The 19,611-nt window shown below is 37.6% G+C and overlaps 1 protein-coding gene across 1 annotated transcript; it reads left to right on the top strand.

Moving 5' to 3' along the window:
- The first annotated feature begins 2,425 nt into the window (after positions 1-2,425).
- LOC146497499 (uncharacterized) lies at positions 2,426-19,215 on the top strand. The gene is given in 5 exon segments (XM_085141591.1): positions 2,426-2,629; positions 8,633-8,774; positions 10,442-16,146; positions 16,148-18,311; positions 18,405-19,215. Coding segments are annotated over 3 exon segments (7,866 nt in total). The 5' UTR covers positions 2,426-2,629; positions 8,633-8,774; positions 10,442-10,474; the 3' UTR covers positions 18,435-19,215.
- The last annotated feature ends 396 nt before the right edge of the window (positions 19,216-19,611 follow it).

The following is a 19,611-nucleotide window of genomic DNA, read 5'->3' as shown; positions in this document are numbered from 1 at the left end:
TTCTCAGAAATTGAGGGAAATTTTTAAAGCCTTTGTGAGGCAAGTAAAAATAGGAGAGTAGTGTCCTGTAATTATCTCAAAGTACTGGTTCATTTTGAAGTTGCTTCTTCATTATTTTTCTATAAAAGTTGCTGATGCAACAACAGGACTCAAATGTGTGGTCAAATCAGCACACAAACTGCAGGTACACAAAAGCAGAGAGACACGTTCTCTGCTGTGTACAAACTGAATGGGAAGCAAAATTACCCTTTGGGGGTTTCTATAAAAAAAGAAGAAGAAACAAAAGTCAAATGATCTTTGTGAGCCGAACACCTTTGTGAAAAACTTTTCAGCCAAGCTCTAGTTGGGTTAGGGTTAGTTTCCCCCGACCTCCTGTTTCTGAGTTTGTCCCTGAGTCAGCTAACCAATTTCCTGTTTTTGTGTCTGTGTAAGCACACAACCTTTTTGTTCATGAGAACATCCCTGGGTCAGTTAACCAGTTTCCTGTTTCTGAGTGTAAATACATAGGTGACCTTTCTGTGCCTGAGTATATTCCTCGGTCAGCTAACCAATGTCTGCTTTCTGAATATCAGACAATCTTCCTGTTCCCAGGTCTGTGAGAGCTGATGACCGCCAGTCCGTGACATTGTTCCTGGGTGTGGGTCACCTGGCATTTCTTTGATATACCACTGTGTCTGATGATCTTTAAATCCATTTCCATTGTGTTCTACAATCAACCTTCAAAGATCTAGAATCATTTACTTCCTTAGACTTACAGACCACAGGACTTATGTTAAGCCAGTTTACTGGGACCATAGGTGGGGTTTTTTAAAGGTACTTTTAAAAGTAAGTTTAAGAGATGAATTAACATATATAACAATATATATGACGTTATTTATACATACTGATGTCCACTACACACTTAAAAGCGATCTATCTATCTATCTATCTATCTATATACACACGTGTGTGTGTGTGTGCGTGTGTGTGTGCGCGCGTGTGTGTGTGTGTGTGTGTGTGTGTGTGTGTGTGAAAGAAATTGGTCTTCACCAGTCAGCAGGGATTTGTTCAAGATAGAGTTAGAGTGAGACTCTTGCATACCTTATTGCACCCAGCACTGACAAGATGAGACTAGTGCAGGGACAATGTTATTCTCTGCTGTTATGCTTTTTATTTGTGAACTAGGAAAATGTGCCACATATATATCAGGGCACTAATAGTGAAATATCAAATGAAACATAAATACACCATGAGAAGATAATGTGCTCATTTGCAGTGCTGGTTTTATTATGAATTATTTGTTAAGTATAGCACCAGAAACTGAACTTCCTACGTCTCATCACCCCAGACATCATTCTTTATGCTTGTGATAGGCAACAGTATATGCTTCCACTCCACATTAGCACAATGTGCAAATACTCAATATTTCTAATATATTGGCACTGAAAGGACCAACTACCAAATGCTCTTTGTACTTGTATTGAATTACTTTTTAACAACATCTTGAGAGAAATATTAAAATCCTTTATTTAAGCAGAAGTAACAATATTGCAAGTAACACCAGTGACAGCCTTTTAAACACGCCCCTTTTTTCACATTTATAACACTGGCAGCCAACAGTCTGAAAGCCCAGTTTTATTTCCACAGATGTTGTTGGGCTTTTTTTCTCTCTTCAGATGAAGGTAATGTAACAAACTTGAAATGTTTTACTACTTGCTAAACACTCATTTGTATTCTCTGAGTTTAATCTTCAATCTTCTTGTTGTTCGGCTCTTAAATATTAATAGCAACATTTCCTTTTTTGCTTTTCTGTTTTTCTTTTTTCTTTTGAGGATTATTGCGTTTTGAATGGCAAAGTTAAGTAGACTTAAATACTGACTATTTATTAAAATTAAACACATACATTTTAATTTACTTTACTTTAATTTACTAAATATTATTGTGACTAGTTGTGTACAGATTTTGCAACTACTGTGTAATAGGGAGCAGAGGAAGAAAAAAAGAAAAAGAAAAAAAAGAAAAACAAACAAAACACCTGGATCACCTGTATGGAGATAAAAAACCAGAAGAGAAAACAAACAACAAAGAGCAACATAATAAAAACAACACCATCACAATAAACTAGCTAACAATAGATAACAGTAGATACTTTTTTAATTTCACCTGTTGAGAATGAAAAAAGAAAACAAGCAGAAGAAAACGAGAGCAATAGAATAAACAACATCACGATGATATATGGGAATATAACTGTAAATACTAAATATTAAACATTATTGTGCAGCATGTAAGAGGTCATCATTTTAGCCTCTCCCAGGATGCATTCTGTCAAGCATTTTACTATGACCAACATCCACTGTAATACTACTTTGTTACAAGAAGAAGGCATCTGTTTCATCTGCCTTCACACCTTCTGATGTCGTGGTGTGGCTCCATGTAGCTGACACTCAACTATCTTGTACTGTATTTTGTCTAAATTTGACATTTGCTTCAGTTGCTCTGTTCATTACTTTCTGTATCATCTCATTCTCTTTCTTCCTTGTAGATGCAGCAATAATCATGTCGCCAGTTACCATGTGAACTCTTGGAACACCTCCAAATGTTTCACAGTTGCGCTGCTGGAAAACTTCACTTTCAGATTTGATCCCAAATGGTAGGCATTTGAACCTATATCTTCCCCATGTAGTACTGAATATACACAGAATTGATGACTCTTTGCATAGCTTGACTTAGCAGTAACTATATTTTCATCCTGCTCTGTAAATATTTTCTAGCTGGCAAACCTACTCAAAACTTCATCAGTTGTTGAAATTGAGTAATGCTGTCTCGAAATTGTTTTATTTAAGTCACTGGGGTCCAATCATAACCTTAATTTATTGTTGTCTTTTCTGTGGGGTGTTTCTTGGGTGTCCAACCTGAAGGCTAGGCTTCTGCTGGTCTAGCTCTTAGGGTGACTGAGGCACGCAAACCCCCTGACCACATTAACTGAAAAATAAATCAACAAAAAAATAAAATAAAATACTCCTCATCAGATTATGACAACTAAAAACATGACGTTTACCTTAATTGGATGGCCTATCAAATATAACAATAACACTTCTCACTATTGCTAATATTAATGAAACTAAAAAGGGTAGGCCTAGTTAGAAAAAAAAAGTAAATTCGCCAAATCTTGAAAAGTAAAACTGAAAATTGAATAAAAAATGAAATAAAGGATAAAATAAAATACCCATCCAGATCTTTACAACCAGCAACATAAAATGTATTTTAATTGGATAGCCAAATTCAAATAAATTTGCTAAATAAAATAAGAATAAAATAAGTCCTCTCAATATAGACAATATTTACAAAACTAAAAAGGGTTGGAAAAGTAATAAAACAAAACAATTCACTATGTTTTTTATGACAATTCTCAAACTAATTTGTAGAACTCAAAAGATTTAGAACAGAACAGAACACAACAGGGGGCTAGGACCTATCACACAGCACTAATGTTCCCTTTGTGGGCTGCTGAAAGCTGGAGTGAAAAGTGAATGAGCTTTACTAGAATCGCTGAGCTTTACTAAAATAGATGTATTTTTTATTTGTTAATTATCTCACAAGTAGCTATGATTTTGACAACAGAGATTTGGTGCTTCATCTTGCTCGACCCTGCCTACTGAGAAACCTGACACCGGGTCATTTGGATACAAACAGTGATTAAATGTTTAGCTGGGGGGAGGGGTTCCTCCCCCCAGTTCCTCCCCCCAGCTAAAGAGCGAACGAGGTAAAACCATCTCATTTGTGCCTTTTCCAGTAGATTTTTCACCTACTGTAGTAAATCTTGTCCATATTCAGTTTGTGGATAACCTATTATTTTCTTTCTCAAATTCTAAAAGTTAAGGGGGAAGAACGTTTGTTTAAGGGGGTGTTGCCCCCTCTTGCCCCAGCGTACAGCCAGCCTTGCTGGCCGGTAGCAGATCTCTGAGTGGCAGTTTAGTTTCACTTCATATGGATGCTCTAGTGCAGGCTGCTTTCGCCATCTAAACCTCCACATGAAGCAAATGCAACAACTAGTTTTTATTTAATAAAAAAAATCTTGGTAGCACTTTCTATTACAGTACGGTAAAAAAAAAAAGGGGGTAAAAGTAGGGTAACAAGGGGAAACAAGATGTCAATAATGTGGTAATTTCTAAGTTAATACTATGCAATTACCAAAGTAAGAACCATGTAATATCCAAGTAATATCATGGTAGCAACAGTGGTTACAGATGAGTAATATTACCCTGAAATTTATGTAACAGGATAATAAGAGCCAAAAAAAAAAAGTGGGGGTAATAATTTTGAAATACAGCTCCATAATAAAGTGGTAATAGTATAGTAACAAGGAAGAAACACAACTTAATAATGTGGGCATTTCTAAGTTAGTATCACTCATGATAGTTTCTCTGTAACAGGCAGGAAACAGAGCTGAAAAATGCAAAAATGCCTGTTTTCTTCACTAACATATGAATAACCTATTAAAGCTAACTTAAAGGAATGCAACTATTACCGGGAAATCTCTTGTAGTTTCTGTGTAATAAGCAGGCAACAGAGCTGCAAAATGCATAACTGTTTATTTCTGTTTAATAGCATATTAATAACCAGGTAATAACCTTTAAAAACAAACTTAACTACTACCAGGAAACACCTGTAGCAGTTTCTGATCTAAACAGGGATAAATCCCCAGTTAAATCTCTACCTCGCGTCAATTGAAAAAAATAAAATTAAAATTCAAAAGCAATTTATGTCTGTTTTTTCTCTTGAGGATAATTGCATTTTGAATGGCAAAGTTAAGTAGATTTTAATACTTACTATTAATTAAAACTAAGCATAAATTTTAATGTAATTTACTCCATTTTGAAAAGTGAAGTTTGAAGTCAATGTTTTTTTTTAAAGCTCCTTGTTTCCTGTTGAAACATGAATATGCCAAGCAACATCTCCTGCTTGGCATATGCATGGGTGCATCCTTTATTCAACAATGTGTGCAGCCATTCAGTGCAAAATGAATCATGCTGACAAACCAAAAATTTCACTTTCCGAGGCTATGCGGTGAAACATTACTGCAGTGTAACAGATAAAATCTCTGGGCTAGTTTCACTTTATATGAAGATTGTGGTTAAGGCTGTTCTCACCATTTGAATCTCCAGGTGAAGGAAACATAAGTTTGAAATATTTTGCTTTCTAACACAAAGTGTTTTTTGACTAAGTATACTAGATATTTTATATTGATTAGTTAAGTTACATGTTCTGAAAAACATGACTCAGATAATTCCATATTTTTGGCACTGTTTAGACCACTTGGTAAATAGTGAATGTTATTTAAACATTGCAGCCTATCTGAGTATTGATGCTGACCATCTCCACCCCTTTATGACCCCAGTGTACTCATCTTCTGAGGGCAGGTTCCAAGAGGTTTCTTAAACATGAATGAATGTTTTGTGGATCATGTTGGGTCCTGGTTCTGTCCAGCCCTTCATATTTGACACTCTTTCTTCGATCTCTGCCACTGTGATGGTTATTAGTCTGTTCAGAGATGTTGTTGTGATCTACTCTTAGATCCATTATCCCCTGGGCATTGTTGTTATGCGCTGCTTCCATCTCCCATATGCTCTTTCAGTATTTCTCCATTTGCAGTCTTGGTGGGGCTGTTCTCATACTGTTCCCCTGCCACTGAGAGTAGAAAAAGATATATATAACTTTTTACCACCCCCTACTCTATTCATAATCCATTGCAGATGGATCCACATATTTGATTTGGCACACATTTTGCCAAATCAAATAAGGAAAAATATGTGTCAAATCATATGTTAGCAACCCTCCCAGAATTTTGTGTCTCCTCCTGGTCTTGAACATGGGATCTTTCACCTGTGGCTAATGTGTTAGCCACTACACAATGGAGCCAACTAGGGGAAGAAACTGACTTTCAAAAGATATAAAGAAATGATAAAGAAGTGATTATACTATTTTTTTTTCATACATTTTGCGAAAACAAACCAAAAAAGGCAACCCCTGACTTTACCACCTTTGTCATCTGAACAGGTACTCAAGAAATTTCAGTGGGTCTAGTTTGAAGAAATTGATTGTAACAAAGGCCATTTTCCATCAGGTTAAAGCCGGCCTCTTCCGCTCTCTCATTGGCCAGTGTTAGTGTCCCTCTCTTTTAATGACTATATTCATCATAAGTTTGCTCATTGGTAAAAGGTAGGCCCACCTCTATTTTGAAATGACTTTATTGACATTCAGGGAGGAGTTCCAAGTCAGGGTTCAAACTGTCAGCCATTAGATCCAAAGTTCAGCAGTGTGAGGAATAGGTATCATCTCCTTTTACCAGCAGTGAGATGCCAGTAACATGACACGAGCAAAAAGAAAAAAATAGAGAACGCTCAGTCAGAAAGGATAAGGAGAGAGCAATGGTCTGTAAAATCCTTTTTGGGAGTTGTTCCGTTGTTGCCTCTCCAGTGATCCTATTGTCATTTTCATTTACACCAAATCAGGTGAAAGGGAATCACAATGGTTTATGCTAGCTGACTGGACCAACTGATACCAAAGCACTTTTATGACTTTGTGTTATACTGTTCTGTATACTGATCAAGTGTTCACTTAATTTGGTAGTGAAGTAAAAATAGTAATATTTATAGCAAAAATTCCTATGATAAAATATTAATACATTTATTTTAATAAAACTTCATTTGATTTATTTATTAATTGTATTTATTTCTGAGCATCCTTTCAGGCTATGAAGTAACAACAAGTATTTCAAGTATTTCAAGAAAGTGAAATACCTGGTATGTATTTTAGCAAGTTTTGTTAAGTTGCAGTCTGGTTCACCTCTCAGGGCCAAAGTAAAAGTCTCTTTATTTATGCAGCACATAAATAGTTAATTTGATGTGGTACAAAGACAAATTGTACAAAATTACAAGAAATATGCAAAAGATTACAAGACAACAAAACATGATTACCATATATTACATCATTACAAACAGAGGACAAAGGAAGTGCAATTAGACACAGAACATTTCTATAAACAGTGAATCCACACACACACATAAAACATGCCAGTGTTGAGGTTGGTGAGTGAAACAGAAATACTCAAAATACTCATACAGTGTATCACGAGAAGTCCACAGAAGTCTAGGCTGTGGGCAAATTAGATTCTGAATTAAACAGGGATCCAATGAATATTTTGCCAGTATAGGAGAAATATGCTCTCACTATCTAGTCCCTATCAGTACTCTGGCTGCAATAATTTAGATCAACTAAAGGCTTTTCAAGGAGTTTTTATGACTCCCTAATAATAATTACTTACCGTAGTCCATCTGTAAAGTAATAAATGCATGAACTAGTATTTTTTTTTAGAGATAATGAGATGGTTAATAACATCTTTTTATTAAACAACAACCTTAATTATATAAAAAATAATATAAAAAGTCCCGTTAATTTATTTGGTAGTACCAGATTGTGACAACTACATGGATATGTTACTGGTATAAGGTACATGGAAAGATTGTAGGGTTTTATTTCACAAGAAAAAAATCAAATGTCGTATTGAGTACTCATAGTCAGGTTTACGATTTTTCAAAGAGGTATGCAACCAAGAAAATACATTCAATTAGCATGAAGATGACCAAATTTAAGTGGAAATTCATTGCTTTTAGAAAAGATTTTTAATAATATAACTTCCTGAAACATTTTTTTTGATTGTTTAGAAAAATTCTAACCACATGTACTATGTCCACATAATTAATATTAAGTGGATGCTTTTGGACCTCAGTACCCAAGCAGAATTCATGGATCAGTTTGATGCTATTCACACTATATTCACATTCTTAGATTAAGAACACAGCATTCTCTAATTTTAGATTAAGCATACATTTTCATTACTATGCAGATGATACCCAGCTCTGTATATCAATGAAGTCAGATGACACACACCAATTAGTTAAAGCACAAAATGTCTTAAATATTTAAATACCTGGAGGACCTATATGTTTTTCCTTCTAAAGTTAGTTAGAACTGCAGTTATTGTGCTCAGCCCTAAAAATCTTAAAAACATGTCTAACCAGATACTTACTCTGGATGACATTATGATGGTCTCCCGTAACACTATGAGGAATGTTGGAGCTGTTCTTGACATGAAGTCCTTCAAAGAGCATAAACAAATATAGGAATGCTTTCTTGCATTTGTGCAATATCTCTAAAATTAGAAACAACCTTTCTCGGAGTGATGCTGAAAAAGTAGTTCAAGCATTTATTACTTCTAGGCTGGACTACTGTGATTCGTTGTTATTACGCTGTCCAAAAAACTTATTGGGTAACTCTGAATGGTCCCTTAGTTATGCTGCTTAGGCAGCTGGGGAAAACCCATGATGCAGTGAGTATTTCTTCGTCAATCATCTTTTTCACTGACTATGTGCCACCCTGCATTTAATCATTAGTCATTTGGGGTGGCTGTGGCTCAGTGGGTAGAGTAGATCATCTACTAATTGGAAGGTTGGTGGTGCGGTGGAATTTTCTGTTAATAAAGTCTGGGTGAATGAGGCATGTTATATAAAGCACTCAAGTGATCAAGTAGAAAACACTATATAAGAACTAGTCCATTTAACATCCATTGTTAATCTCTGGCTCTCTTCCACAGCATGTTTTTTTTCCTGTCTTCCTCCCATCACTGCCAACCGGTCACAGCAGTGGCTGCACCTCCCTGAGCCAGGTTCTGTCGGAGGTTTCTTTCTGTTAAAAAGAAGTTTTTCCTTAAGACTGTCACCAAGAGATTCATCAAAGTGAGTCATATAATTTTGGCGGTTTTCTCTCTATTTTTGTGTTGTCTTTACCTTTCAACACATAGCATCTTGAGACAACTACTGTTGCGATTTGATGCTATATGAATAAAATCGAACTGAATCGAATTAGGACTGCTGCTATCGATTGTATTATTAATTATTATCTCAATTATTCCACCAATTACTGAAGTAATTGGATAATAAATACTTTTGTCTAATTAATGAGTAATAATTAATAATAAATAATCCAAAGATGAAAAAACACACGCACACTCTTAGTTTCCCCATGGCCTTCTGCCTGTAATTTTTTTTTTTTTTTTTTTTTTTTTTTTTTTTTTGGGGGGGGGGGGTTCCCTGTCCTTTTGGGCCGAGGAATGGGTCCTGACTGTTGTCTGCGTTTATGCACCAAATGAAGGTTCAGAGTACCCGACCTTCTTGGAGTCCTTTGGTAGCTTGCTTGTTTTGTAAACTTGCAGAAGGCATTCTACTGTGTTCCTCCAATGTCCTGTGGGAGGCATTTCGGAAGTATGGGGTGTTTGGCTCACGTCCCCAACTGTGTCACCAACAAAGTACCCCACACCATCCCACCACCTCCTTTATATGTTTCACGGTGGAAAACATGCATGTAGAGACCATCTGTTCGGCTTTTCTGTGGCACACAAAGATATGGTAGGTGGAAACAGAAATCTCAAATTTGGACTCATCAGATCAAAGCACATATTTCCACTGGTCTAATTTCCTGGTGTAGGGTTTCTTGGCCCAGACACATTTCTTCTGTTTGTCATTTTCCTTTAGTAGTGGTTTCTTAGCAGCTATTTGATTATAAAAGCATGACTCGTACAGTCTCCTCTGAACAGTTGATGTAGAGATGTGTCTACTACTAGAACTATGTGTGGCATTTATCTGGGCTCTAGTCTGACATACTGTTAAAGCTGGTGACTCGGATGAATTTATCCTCAGAAGCAGAGGTGACTCTTAGATTTCCTTTCATGCAGCGGCCTTCATGCAAGCCATTTTAGTCGTGGCGCTTGATGGTTTTTGCAACTGTACTTGGGGACACATTCAACGTTTTTGCAATTTTCCAGACTGACTGACCTTCAGTTCTTAACCTCCTAGGACCTGGCGTCCACATAAGTGGACATCACATTTTGGGTTATTTAGACCAAAATACTAAATTTTGCTCTACAAGGGCCTGATATCCACTTACGAGGACATTATACTGCCACTGTTCTATCGAAATTTTAAACGAATATCCTCATATGTGGTTCTTATTTTTCTTAGAAACAAAAATCAGGTACATTCATCGGGTCCCAATCAGCCCAAATATCAAAGAGAAATTAAAAATGCATTCCGTGGAAGAGTTCGGGTCTTAGGAGGTTAAAGTAATAATGGACTGTCGTTTTTCTGTACTTAGATGATTGGTTTTTGCCATAATAGCAATTGTAATAGTTGTCAAATGGGACTTCTCCACAACCTTCTTAATTGGATTGGGTCCCGGTCCAATTAAGAAGGCAAGAAATTCTACAAATGAACCTTGACAAGGGATATATATATGACTTGTGGTCCAGATTGATGGTTGTATTAGACGCATTACATTTACAACAGTTACAACTTTAAACAGCTGCTATTATTTTAAACATTATTCTAATTTTTTTTTCATTTTTCAGGAACAGACATCACGGCTAAATACATAATCAAGAATGGGGAACGAAGTACCAAAGGAAAGTAACATGGGCAACAGCCTTAGATGCTGCAAATGTGGTACAGTCCTGGCTCCATGCAAATCATTTGCTGACTTACAGCAAATTACTACCATTAATGGACGATGTGTACACAGGTTTAATGGAGGTGAATACTACAGACCAGTTGGTTACAATGACGCATATGAGTGTAAATATTGCTTTAATAAGCCAATCAGAGACCAAGAGGAAATAAGAAGAAGAGAAGAGGAGAGGCAAAGGAGAGAGGAGGAGAGGAGAAGAGAAGAGGAGAGGAAGAAAGAAAAACTGAATCAAAGACTACAAGAATCTAAACAGCGAGCTACAGAGCAGCTTGAGAAACAATTGAGCGGCCACATCTCAGATGAATTTGAGTCCAAGCGAGATGTTCTAATAGGGCATCTGGATGAGTTTGAAGCTAACTATGAATCAGGCAGTGACAGTGATGAGTTTCTTGAAATCCTCTCAGTGAAATGCAGTCTTCCACTTTCAAATCTCAGTCTGACTCAGCTCACAGGTGATCAGCTCAGTGAGATCCTTTCAGTCCTGGACAAACTTCTGTTTGATGAGTGGATTAGTGCTCCTCCATCCATCAGCACTCTGCAGCACACTCAGGTGTTCATCACAGAGCTCTGTGCTCTGTCTCTGGAGATATCTGAAGGAGTTTCCTTACACACCGTCTCCAATCATATGCAGTCCCTAGTGGAATCCATCAGCCAATCAGCATGCAGTGTTTTTGAGATTTTCCTTTTGACTCAAGCCCTGTATCTGAACCTGATGCACTTTTTTAGTGACCATCAAAGATTTAATAATGATGCTGTCCTCATAGCCAAACAATGGGCAGAATATGAGATTTCCACTGAGAACCTCTTTATAATTGAGTTTCTGAGCACCCTTACATCATCACTGCAGAGTGCAGTTGGAAGAGCCTCTGTGTTCACTTTAAAGATTGAAATCCAGTGTTTAAAACTTCTCTTATCCACACTCACAGATCTAAATGGAAAAGAAGCCCACTCAGAATCCACTGAAATGCTCCTCAAACTTGTACAAAGAAACCAATGGACTCCAATGGAAGCAGTCACTCTGCTTAAAGCACTGTCACAAAAATATGCAGATGATGATTCCATAACTCAAATCCTTACCTTGGTACAGGTGTATAACATACCACCAGATTGGATAGATGACTGTGGGCACTCTCTAATCCAGATCCTTGGATCTGCTGCTCCTGAGAGATTTTGTCAGGATTTCCAAAAGACTCTAAGAGGAAAAGATGAGAGTAGTGTAACTGCAGTTTTAGCAGAAGTAAAGATGATGTGGGATTTGGATGACTCTGTCATTGATATGATAAAAAACATTAACACCGGTGTCCTGAAATATACAGAAAATGTACCAAAAGAAGAACCTTTTAATAAAGATGCATTTAAATGTGAATCTTTGAATTCAGACAACATACAGAAATGTCTGTGTCAGCTCTGCAAAGCAGTGTTTGATATAAAAGGCTGGTGGCCCACAGTGAGGCAGATGGTGCGGTGGTGTGGACTGGTGTTGACTCAGCAGAGTGGAGTGGTACAACTGGTTGGTGTGGAAGAAGACCCATGTGTTGCAGCCATGTTTGCAGCCATGCAAGTCTGCTTGGGAAACAAACTGGATATTGTGCTGAGCTCTGATGTTCACTCAGAGGAGCAAACAAAGGAGTGGTCTGACTTCTACAAGCACCTTGACATTTCACTCAACACAAACATGAAGAAGACTGATCCATCATTCCAGGATGTCTATGAAGCAGACATTGTTTATGGTACAATGGATGATTTTGTGTCTGATTACATTCAGTGTGGCATAGAGGCAATGGAAACAGGGAACCCTCAGATGAGTCGTGGATTCATCATTGAAAAACAAAGTCTCAGTGCTTTCCATAATCTGGAACTTTCAAGACTCAAAGACGATGACTCCCTGGTGTTTGCTGCAGAGGTCCTGCAGAACCTCATGAGTAAAATTTGCAGTGAAGATGTGGAACTGAGACATACGTTTATCAAGATCCTTTTTCAGGTCCTCCACAGTACCCTAAACAAAAATACAAGCACTGACAGTAAAATCATTACAATCACAAAGAAAATCAGTAAAAAGGAATTTCTTTCTAATGAGGTCTTCATTCTGAACTTTCTTGACAATCTCCTGAAAAGTTTTACAAAACAAACAGAAGCTGTTAAAAACATTACGGATCCTGCAGGCAAATGGTGTTTGGAGAATTTATTTGCTTGTGTGGAACAATTCCAAGACTTAGACAAAGACACCAAAGAAGTCTTCAAGATGGTTTCAAATCTTGGAAAAAAAACACTTTGGTCACCAGTAGAGGTCTTAAATCTTCTTGAAGCATTAACTACCCACCACCATGATCAAAGCTGTATTTTCATCTTGAAGATTTTAAATTTGATGGAAACATATCAGGTTTCTTCCAAGTGGAAAGATGAAAACAACAACTCTCTCCTTGAGCTCATAGATTCATGCACAACTAAGACTCTGATCCAACATCTAGAAAAGAGCCTTAAAGATGAGAAAACTGAAAGCATTGACAACCTTTTTGATGAAATAAGTCAGATGAAAGAAATTGACGAACAAACACTGAGTAAATCATACAACATAGTAACTCATGTAACAAACCTCATCAAAACTGGTGAAATTAAAAAACACAGAGACATACAGCAAGCTAGGACTCTGAGTCACAGCATGGAGACAGAGGACCTTCAGGAGATCCTTGCAATCTTATGCAATGCTGTACACCTCCACAAAGCTGAAAGGAAGTGGTTTCCAAGGACAACTCAGATGATAAGCTGGTGCCTGTTGGCCTTGTCTGACACTGGGAAGCTCCTGGAGATGGGAACTGGAGAAGGGAAGTCTTGTGTCATAGCGATGTTTGCAGTGCTGCGTGTGCTTAGAGGTGAAAAGGTCGATGTGGTGTCCAGCTCATCTGTGTTATGTCAAAGAGATGCTGAAGAATGGGCAGAATTCTACCAGTCTTTTGGCATTACAGTCGACACAAACACAAATAAAAATGAGGATAAAGATCGGAAAGAATGCTATCAGAAGGACGTGGTCTATGGAACCATTGAAGCCTTTGCTGCTGATCACCTTCGCCAAATATTTGAGATGAAGGATGTGAAGCCTGATCGTAACTTTCAGTGCATCATTATCGATGAAGTGGACTCACTGCTGCTGGATCAGGGAGTGCAGCTGACATACCTGTCCAGCCCCATGGTCTCCATGCAGCACCTGAACATTATTCTCACCATGATCTGGAGCCACGTCAGTCAGTATGGCTTCCTATCTACAGGACACCAGACATTTGTACGAGGTCCTCCTGCTTCATTCTTCAAGGCCATCTTTGACTCAATGAACACAGAAGATACTGAAATTAGTGATCCAATGGACATTTTAACTATTGCTGAAGAAACTAACATTGTGCCAAAAGGATTTTCAGAAGATATGTACAAGAGTGAAAACCATGAACTTCTCAGTAAACTGAAAACAGTGAGTCAGGATTCTATGGTTGACTTTTTCAAAGAAATTGAGGACTATGTCCCTTACGGCTTTACTGTTTACACGCTAGATGACAAAGGACTGCTCTGTCTTCAAAAGTGCAGTCCATACAATGACCGGGACATCCCAGAGCTTTCATTTCTTGTCTTGGAGGAAGGATTGTGTTGTCCTCTCTATAAGTCAGAAGAGGTTCTCATTAAGCCCATTGCAGAATTGATCTCTGAGAGGATTCAGTACACCCCATGTGAAAACAATACAAACAAAATCAGCATTCCTGGTTTCTTAAAGAATCTGGTGGAGAAGAAAGTCTCAGTGTGGGTTCAGAATGCCTTTCTGGCAATGTTACTGAAACAAGGAAGAGAATATGTCGTAGAAAATGACAACGTCTGTCCAGTGGACTTCAGATCCACTGGTATTGTTGAACTCAATAAGAAATGGGGTGATGGTCTGCAGCAGTTTGTCGAGATTAAACACCAAGTCAAACTGAGCACAATTTCAACAGTGACAAACTACATTTCCAACGTTTCTTTTTTTGAGAAATACCAGGGAAAAATATACGGAACAACAGGAACACTGGGGAGCAAAGCAGACATTCAGTTTTTGCAGGACCTGTATCCAAAGCTCTCTGTGTGCAAAATACCAACATTCAACAGGAAAAAGTTATTTGAGGTCAAAGGTACTCTGAAAAAAACTGCTGAAGAATGGAAATCTGAAATAAAACATGTGGTCACAGCTCAGATTTCCCCAAATTCATACAGAGAAGGAAGAGCAGCGTTGGTGATCTGTGAAACTATCAACAAAGCCGATGAGATCTACGAAGAGCTGAAGAGCTGCATCCCAAATGAAAAATTGAATCTCTACTGCCGCAGTGACAGAGACAGTTTGAGTAAAATAGACAAGGAGCTTCATCCTGGTGATGTCATTGTTGCCACAAACCTTGCCGGCCGTGGCACAGACATTAAAGTGTCCTCAAAGGTGAACAATAATGGGGGGTTATTTGTGATCCTCTCCTTCCTCTCTGAGAACACAAGAGTGGAACTCCAGGCTTTTGGACGAACTGCACGCAAAGGTAAACCTGGATCTGCTCAGATAATCATTTCCACCGAACACCTGCAGCCATCTTTCAGCACAGTGTCCTCTCTGGAGGAAGCCAAGAGCACAAGAGACCGACTTGCAGCAGAAAAGATAAGTCACATGATGAACGATGTTGCTGAGATGAAACTGCGGGAGGACCTTTTTTCAGAATACTGTGAAACACTTCGAGATATTTATAACACCACTGATGGAGACGAGGAAAGAGCTGTTGTTGACATCATGAATGAGTTCTGGGGGATTTGGCTGCAAACTAAATCAGAAGAAATTGATCAGTTGAAGAGAAATGAACTGCAAGAGAGTCTGAAAGCTGATTTGTCAAAGGCAAAAAGTCAGTGTCAAAGTCAGACTTCACCAAGTTCCAGCATTTATCACTACATCAAGTTTGGAAATGTTGCACTGGGTGATGGAAAGTGGGATACCGAAGCCAGACTGTTTGAAAAAGCCATGACAGAGGATAAAAGCTGGGCAGCTGTAGCATTTTATAATCATGCATACTGCACTATACAACAAAAGAAAGCAGATTACCTCACTAAGGCCATAGATGAGCTAAAGGAAGCACAGAAGTCTGTGAAGTATCTCATTGAAGAACAAATAGTTTGCCTTCAGTTTGCAAAAATGTCCTCTGCAGACTCAACCAACAGTAATCCAACCAGCCTGGAAAAACAGTTATCAACCAAGTCCACAATGTATAGTTACTTTGACAACAACATTACTGAGGCTATCCAAAAGTTGGATGAAATAAAAAAGAAAGAAAGCAATGCAGCAGCCGAAAAAACAACGATTCGTGAACTGGTGTCAGATGCTGATGAAGATCTCCAAATAGAAGCTTACAATCTCTGCAGTCGAGGTCTGAACTTTGTATTTTCTGTGAAAGAAAAGCCTCGTTTCTCATGGGAAGGTCTGGTGGTGTTCTTTCTTGGAGTTTTACAGATTGTTGGAGGAGCACTGCTCACTGTATTTACAGTTGGTACATTTGCTCAAGTTGGAATGGGACTCATTACTGAGGGAATATCAGACTGCATCTCCTGTCATGGTGACAGGAGAATTCAGCTGGAAGTCATGGGCTATAGAAAAAGCCATTTCTATTGGTGTCTCTCTCATTGGGTTTGGAGTTGGAAAGCTGATTTCAAAGGCCTTCAAATGCTGTAAATCCTTACTTAAATTTGGCAAACAGCTTAAGTCAATGCCAAAATTTCTCTCTATACAAGCTAAAGATGGCCTCAGTGTTGCTTTGAAGACAAATATGAATAATGCAGTAAAATACACAGCTAAAAAATTTGCAGAAGAACTAATCACCTACGGACTGGGAAAGGCAGAAGAGGAAATCATTAAAAAAATGTTAGAAGAAATCAAAAGCAAGATGAAAGAGAGAACTGATCACGAAGTGAAATTAAAAATGGAAAAAGAGCCTTCATCTTCATTAGTAGACCTCATTATTCTTTCACACCTTGAGGACAAAAAGCAACTTCACGATCTCCTGAATGACGAGAGAAGAAAGGAAGAGCTGCTGGCCGTTTTCAGAGAGTTAAGCAGAATTGCAATAGAGCCATTCTATGCAGACCTCAGCTGGCAGAACAAACTGAATTCATCCCTCTACAAAGTGATTAAAAAAGCTAAATCAGATAGCAAAGGAAAAATAAAAGCAATTCTGACAGTTATACAAGGTGTCCACATTGGCACACTGACAACAGAAGCCATCAGTGAAGTAGCCACCCTGTCAGACAAGTTCTTTTTAAACTTTCATAAACAGCTGAAAATATTCAAAGAAACCCAAAATTATTCAGAGAATATAAAAGTAAGTGATCTATCTGCAGAAGACATTAAACTGCTGAAGAATTTCAAGCAGGATTTAGCCAGCACCATCAGTACTTTATTGGCTGATGCTTTGGTAGAAGTTTTCCACCAGAAGTTCTCCAGTCACATTGTTTCTATTGTTAAAGACCAAGCAAATGGTTTTATTGGTAAATATGTGAGAAAGGGTTTAAAGAGTGACAGAACAGAGGAAAAGCTCAGAGCTGGACAGGACAACAGATGCATTGCATACATGCCAAAAAAAACAAATTCTAACCTAAAAGTTGAAGGAGAGGCAGATCAACACTCACAATCACATGCTAAAAAGATCAAGAACTCCACGACTGCAGGCATCATCCTTGATATCAGAGTTCTGTCAGAAGCCGCTGGCACTAAAGTTGTCATCCTAACAGAGAACAGCAATGGAAGACTTACCAAAATGCAAGAGCTGAGCCCAGACACTCGACATGCCAATCAAACTGTGACCCTGATCTACAGACCAAAGAGTGACCAATACCCAGATGGCCATTATGATGTGCGGATCAATAACCAGACAGTGAGCATAGGCAACAAAGGCAAGAGCTGTCTGTTTTATGCTTTGGCACGTGGAATGAAACCACAAGCCAGTGAAGAAGACATCACTTTGGAAGCAAATCGTCTTCGATCTGTGGAGGCCGATGCTCTCCTCAGACACCCAGGCCAATGGGAGTCTTTCATCAAGCGGAAAGAATTAACTAAAACGATCAGGGGAGGGGACTGGTACATGTTAGGAGCAGCATTAAAAGAGATGATAAATGAAAGCAAAGAGGCACTTCAAAGAGAAGTTGGAAAGGTAGGCTCCTATAAAGAGTTGCGAAAAAATACAACTAAAAATCCAGGAATTGGGCAATTCATTAACGCAGCTCACCAGCCACCAGTCAGTAGCATATTGAAAGCCAAAAAATTGAACCAGAAGAGCAGATTAGTAGAGGCCATGCTTGACGTGGCAACAAACTCATCTCCCCTAAATCCAAATCAAATTTCTAAAGTGGTAGGTTCTCATGGCCATAAACTTCTGACTGCTTATGTGCCTAAAGAATTACATGAAGAATTTGGCATCCCGAAAGCGCCACCCTTCAAAGATCTCTTAGCTTCAGCAATAAGTAAAGACGATGTTGTGGGTACCTTTAAGCTGATGATCCTTGACTGGATATCACAATACAGTCTGGATAGTACCAAGAATTTTCAGAACACCCCAATGAGTAAAACCAGGCTTGAATCTTTTGAAAACAGTTTTCAGAAACACAGCACAGAGATGGTAGAGACATGGTTTCCTCTACTTCAAAGTAAGGGTGTTATGACAAATGCCCATCTAACTACTATCACTGACTGGATCAACAAACAGGGCTACAATGAAAAGGTAATGCTCCTTTTAACAGACTAATGAACATCAATGCTTTTCACCAAACTTTCCATAATGTTGAGAAACTGACAAAAGTGATTTTTCTTCCAGTGTTTTGCCAACTGGGAATGTGACTGGTGAACAAGTACAAGGATCTTTCCCCTGCCTGATCACCATCAAAGACCTCACTGTATTTTGAAGATTGTGTTCCTTCCTATTTTAGTTACTCAGAAAAAAAAACAGTCTGTTGTCACCCTTAAATGCGAAAGATAAGAAAAAGCCAATACTCAGCATTACTGAATTAAGTTTAATGTTTACTGTAGTTTTCTCACCACTTTGGGCACTGGGAGTTTGCCCCAAAAATGTAACTCTTAACTTTCCTTTTCTAAAAATTCTGCTAATAATCTCATGATTCTATTGATGGGAGTGGCAAACCACTGAAATGTAACAGATTATTTTATATTATTAAATGTATTTGGTTTGGATTCAAACATAATTTTAAATGAAGAGTCAAATCTTTTTATATTTTAAAAAAAATCTATACCGCCATACTTATCTTTTTTCAAAGTTCTTTAATACTTATGTCTATTTCAAATTTAGGGCCAGTTTGCCATATATTCATTACTTGTAATTCTACATATTAGCTATCTTTGATTTTACAAATAATATATGCACTTTTACTGTGGGTTAGAGAGTATAAGTATGATGTGTGGTGTTCAAAACTTTAATATAATAATAAAGCACCACATTAGATTTGGGTTTTTTTGTTTTGTTTTGTTTTGTTTTGTTTTAATTCATACCAATTTTGACACAATTAAAAATAAGCAAAATTCAAACAGCAAGTGGTAAATTGCTACTCACACTGGCAAAGGATGGAAGCCTAGCCTGTTTACATGTGCTTCTATTATTAATTTTAACATTATTTTATGTAATGTTTTATGTAATTTTATTTTTATCATCTTGTGTGGAGGTCTGCTTAATCAATTTGATTGCTTGTAAAATATAATCAAACAAATATATCAGTAAATGGTGCAAGCTGCTAACATTTGTCAGCTTTCAATTTAAATATATTTTATTAATCAAGAGAATTAAACTAATTGCAGAAGAAAATAATGCTGCAAAATAAAGTGAACTAATAAAGGGAAATTGTGTGATGTAGAAAAATCAAGTAATAACAGAAAACTATGTAATATTCCCTATCTGCATTAGTCCTTAAAATGTTTAAAATTTTGTTAAAAACAAGAATTTAAATTAATTGTATTACTTAAAGTGCTATAGCTACGGATGTTAAAAACTACTGATTAAATATTAGCAAACT

This window comes from Neolamprologus multifasciatus, chromosome 18 (genome assembly GCF_963576455.1).
Source record: "Neolamprologus multifasciatus chromosome 18, fNeoMul1.2, whole genome shotgun sequence".
Classification (NCBI taxonomy): Eukaryota; Metazoa; Chordata; class Actinopteri; order Cichliformes; family Cichlidae; genus Neolamprologus; species Neolamprologus multifasciatus.
Note: the sequence above shows the minus strand (reverse complement) of the source record. Positions and strands in the feature narration are given on the sequence as shown.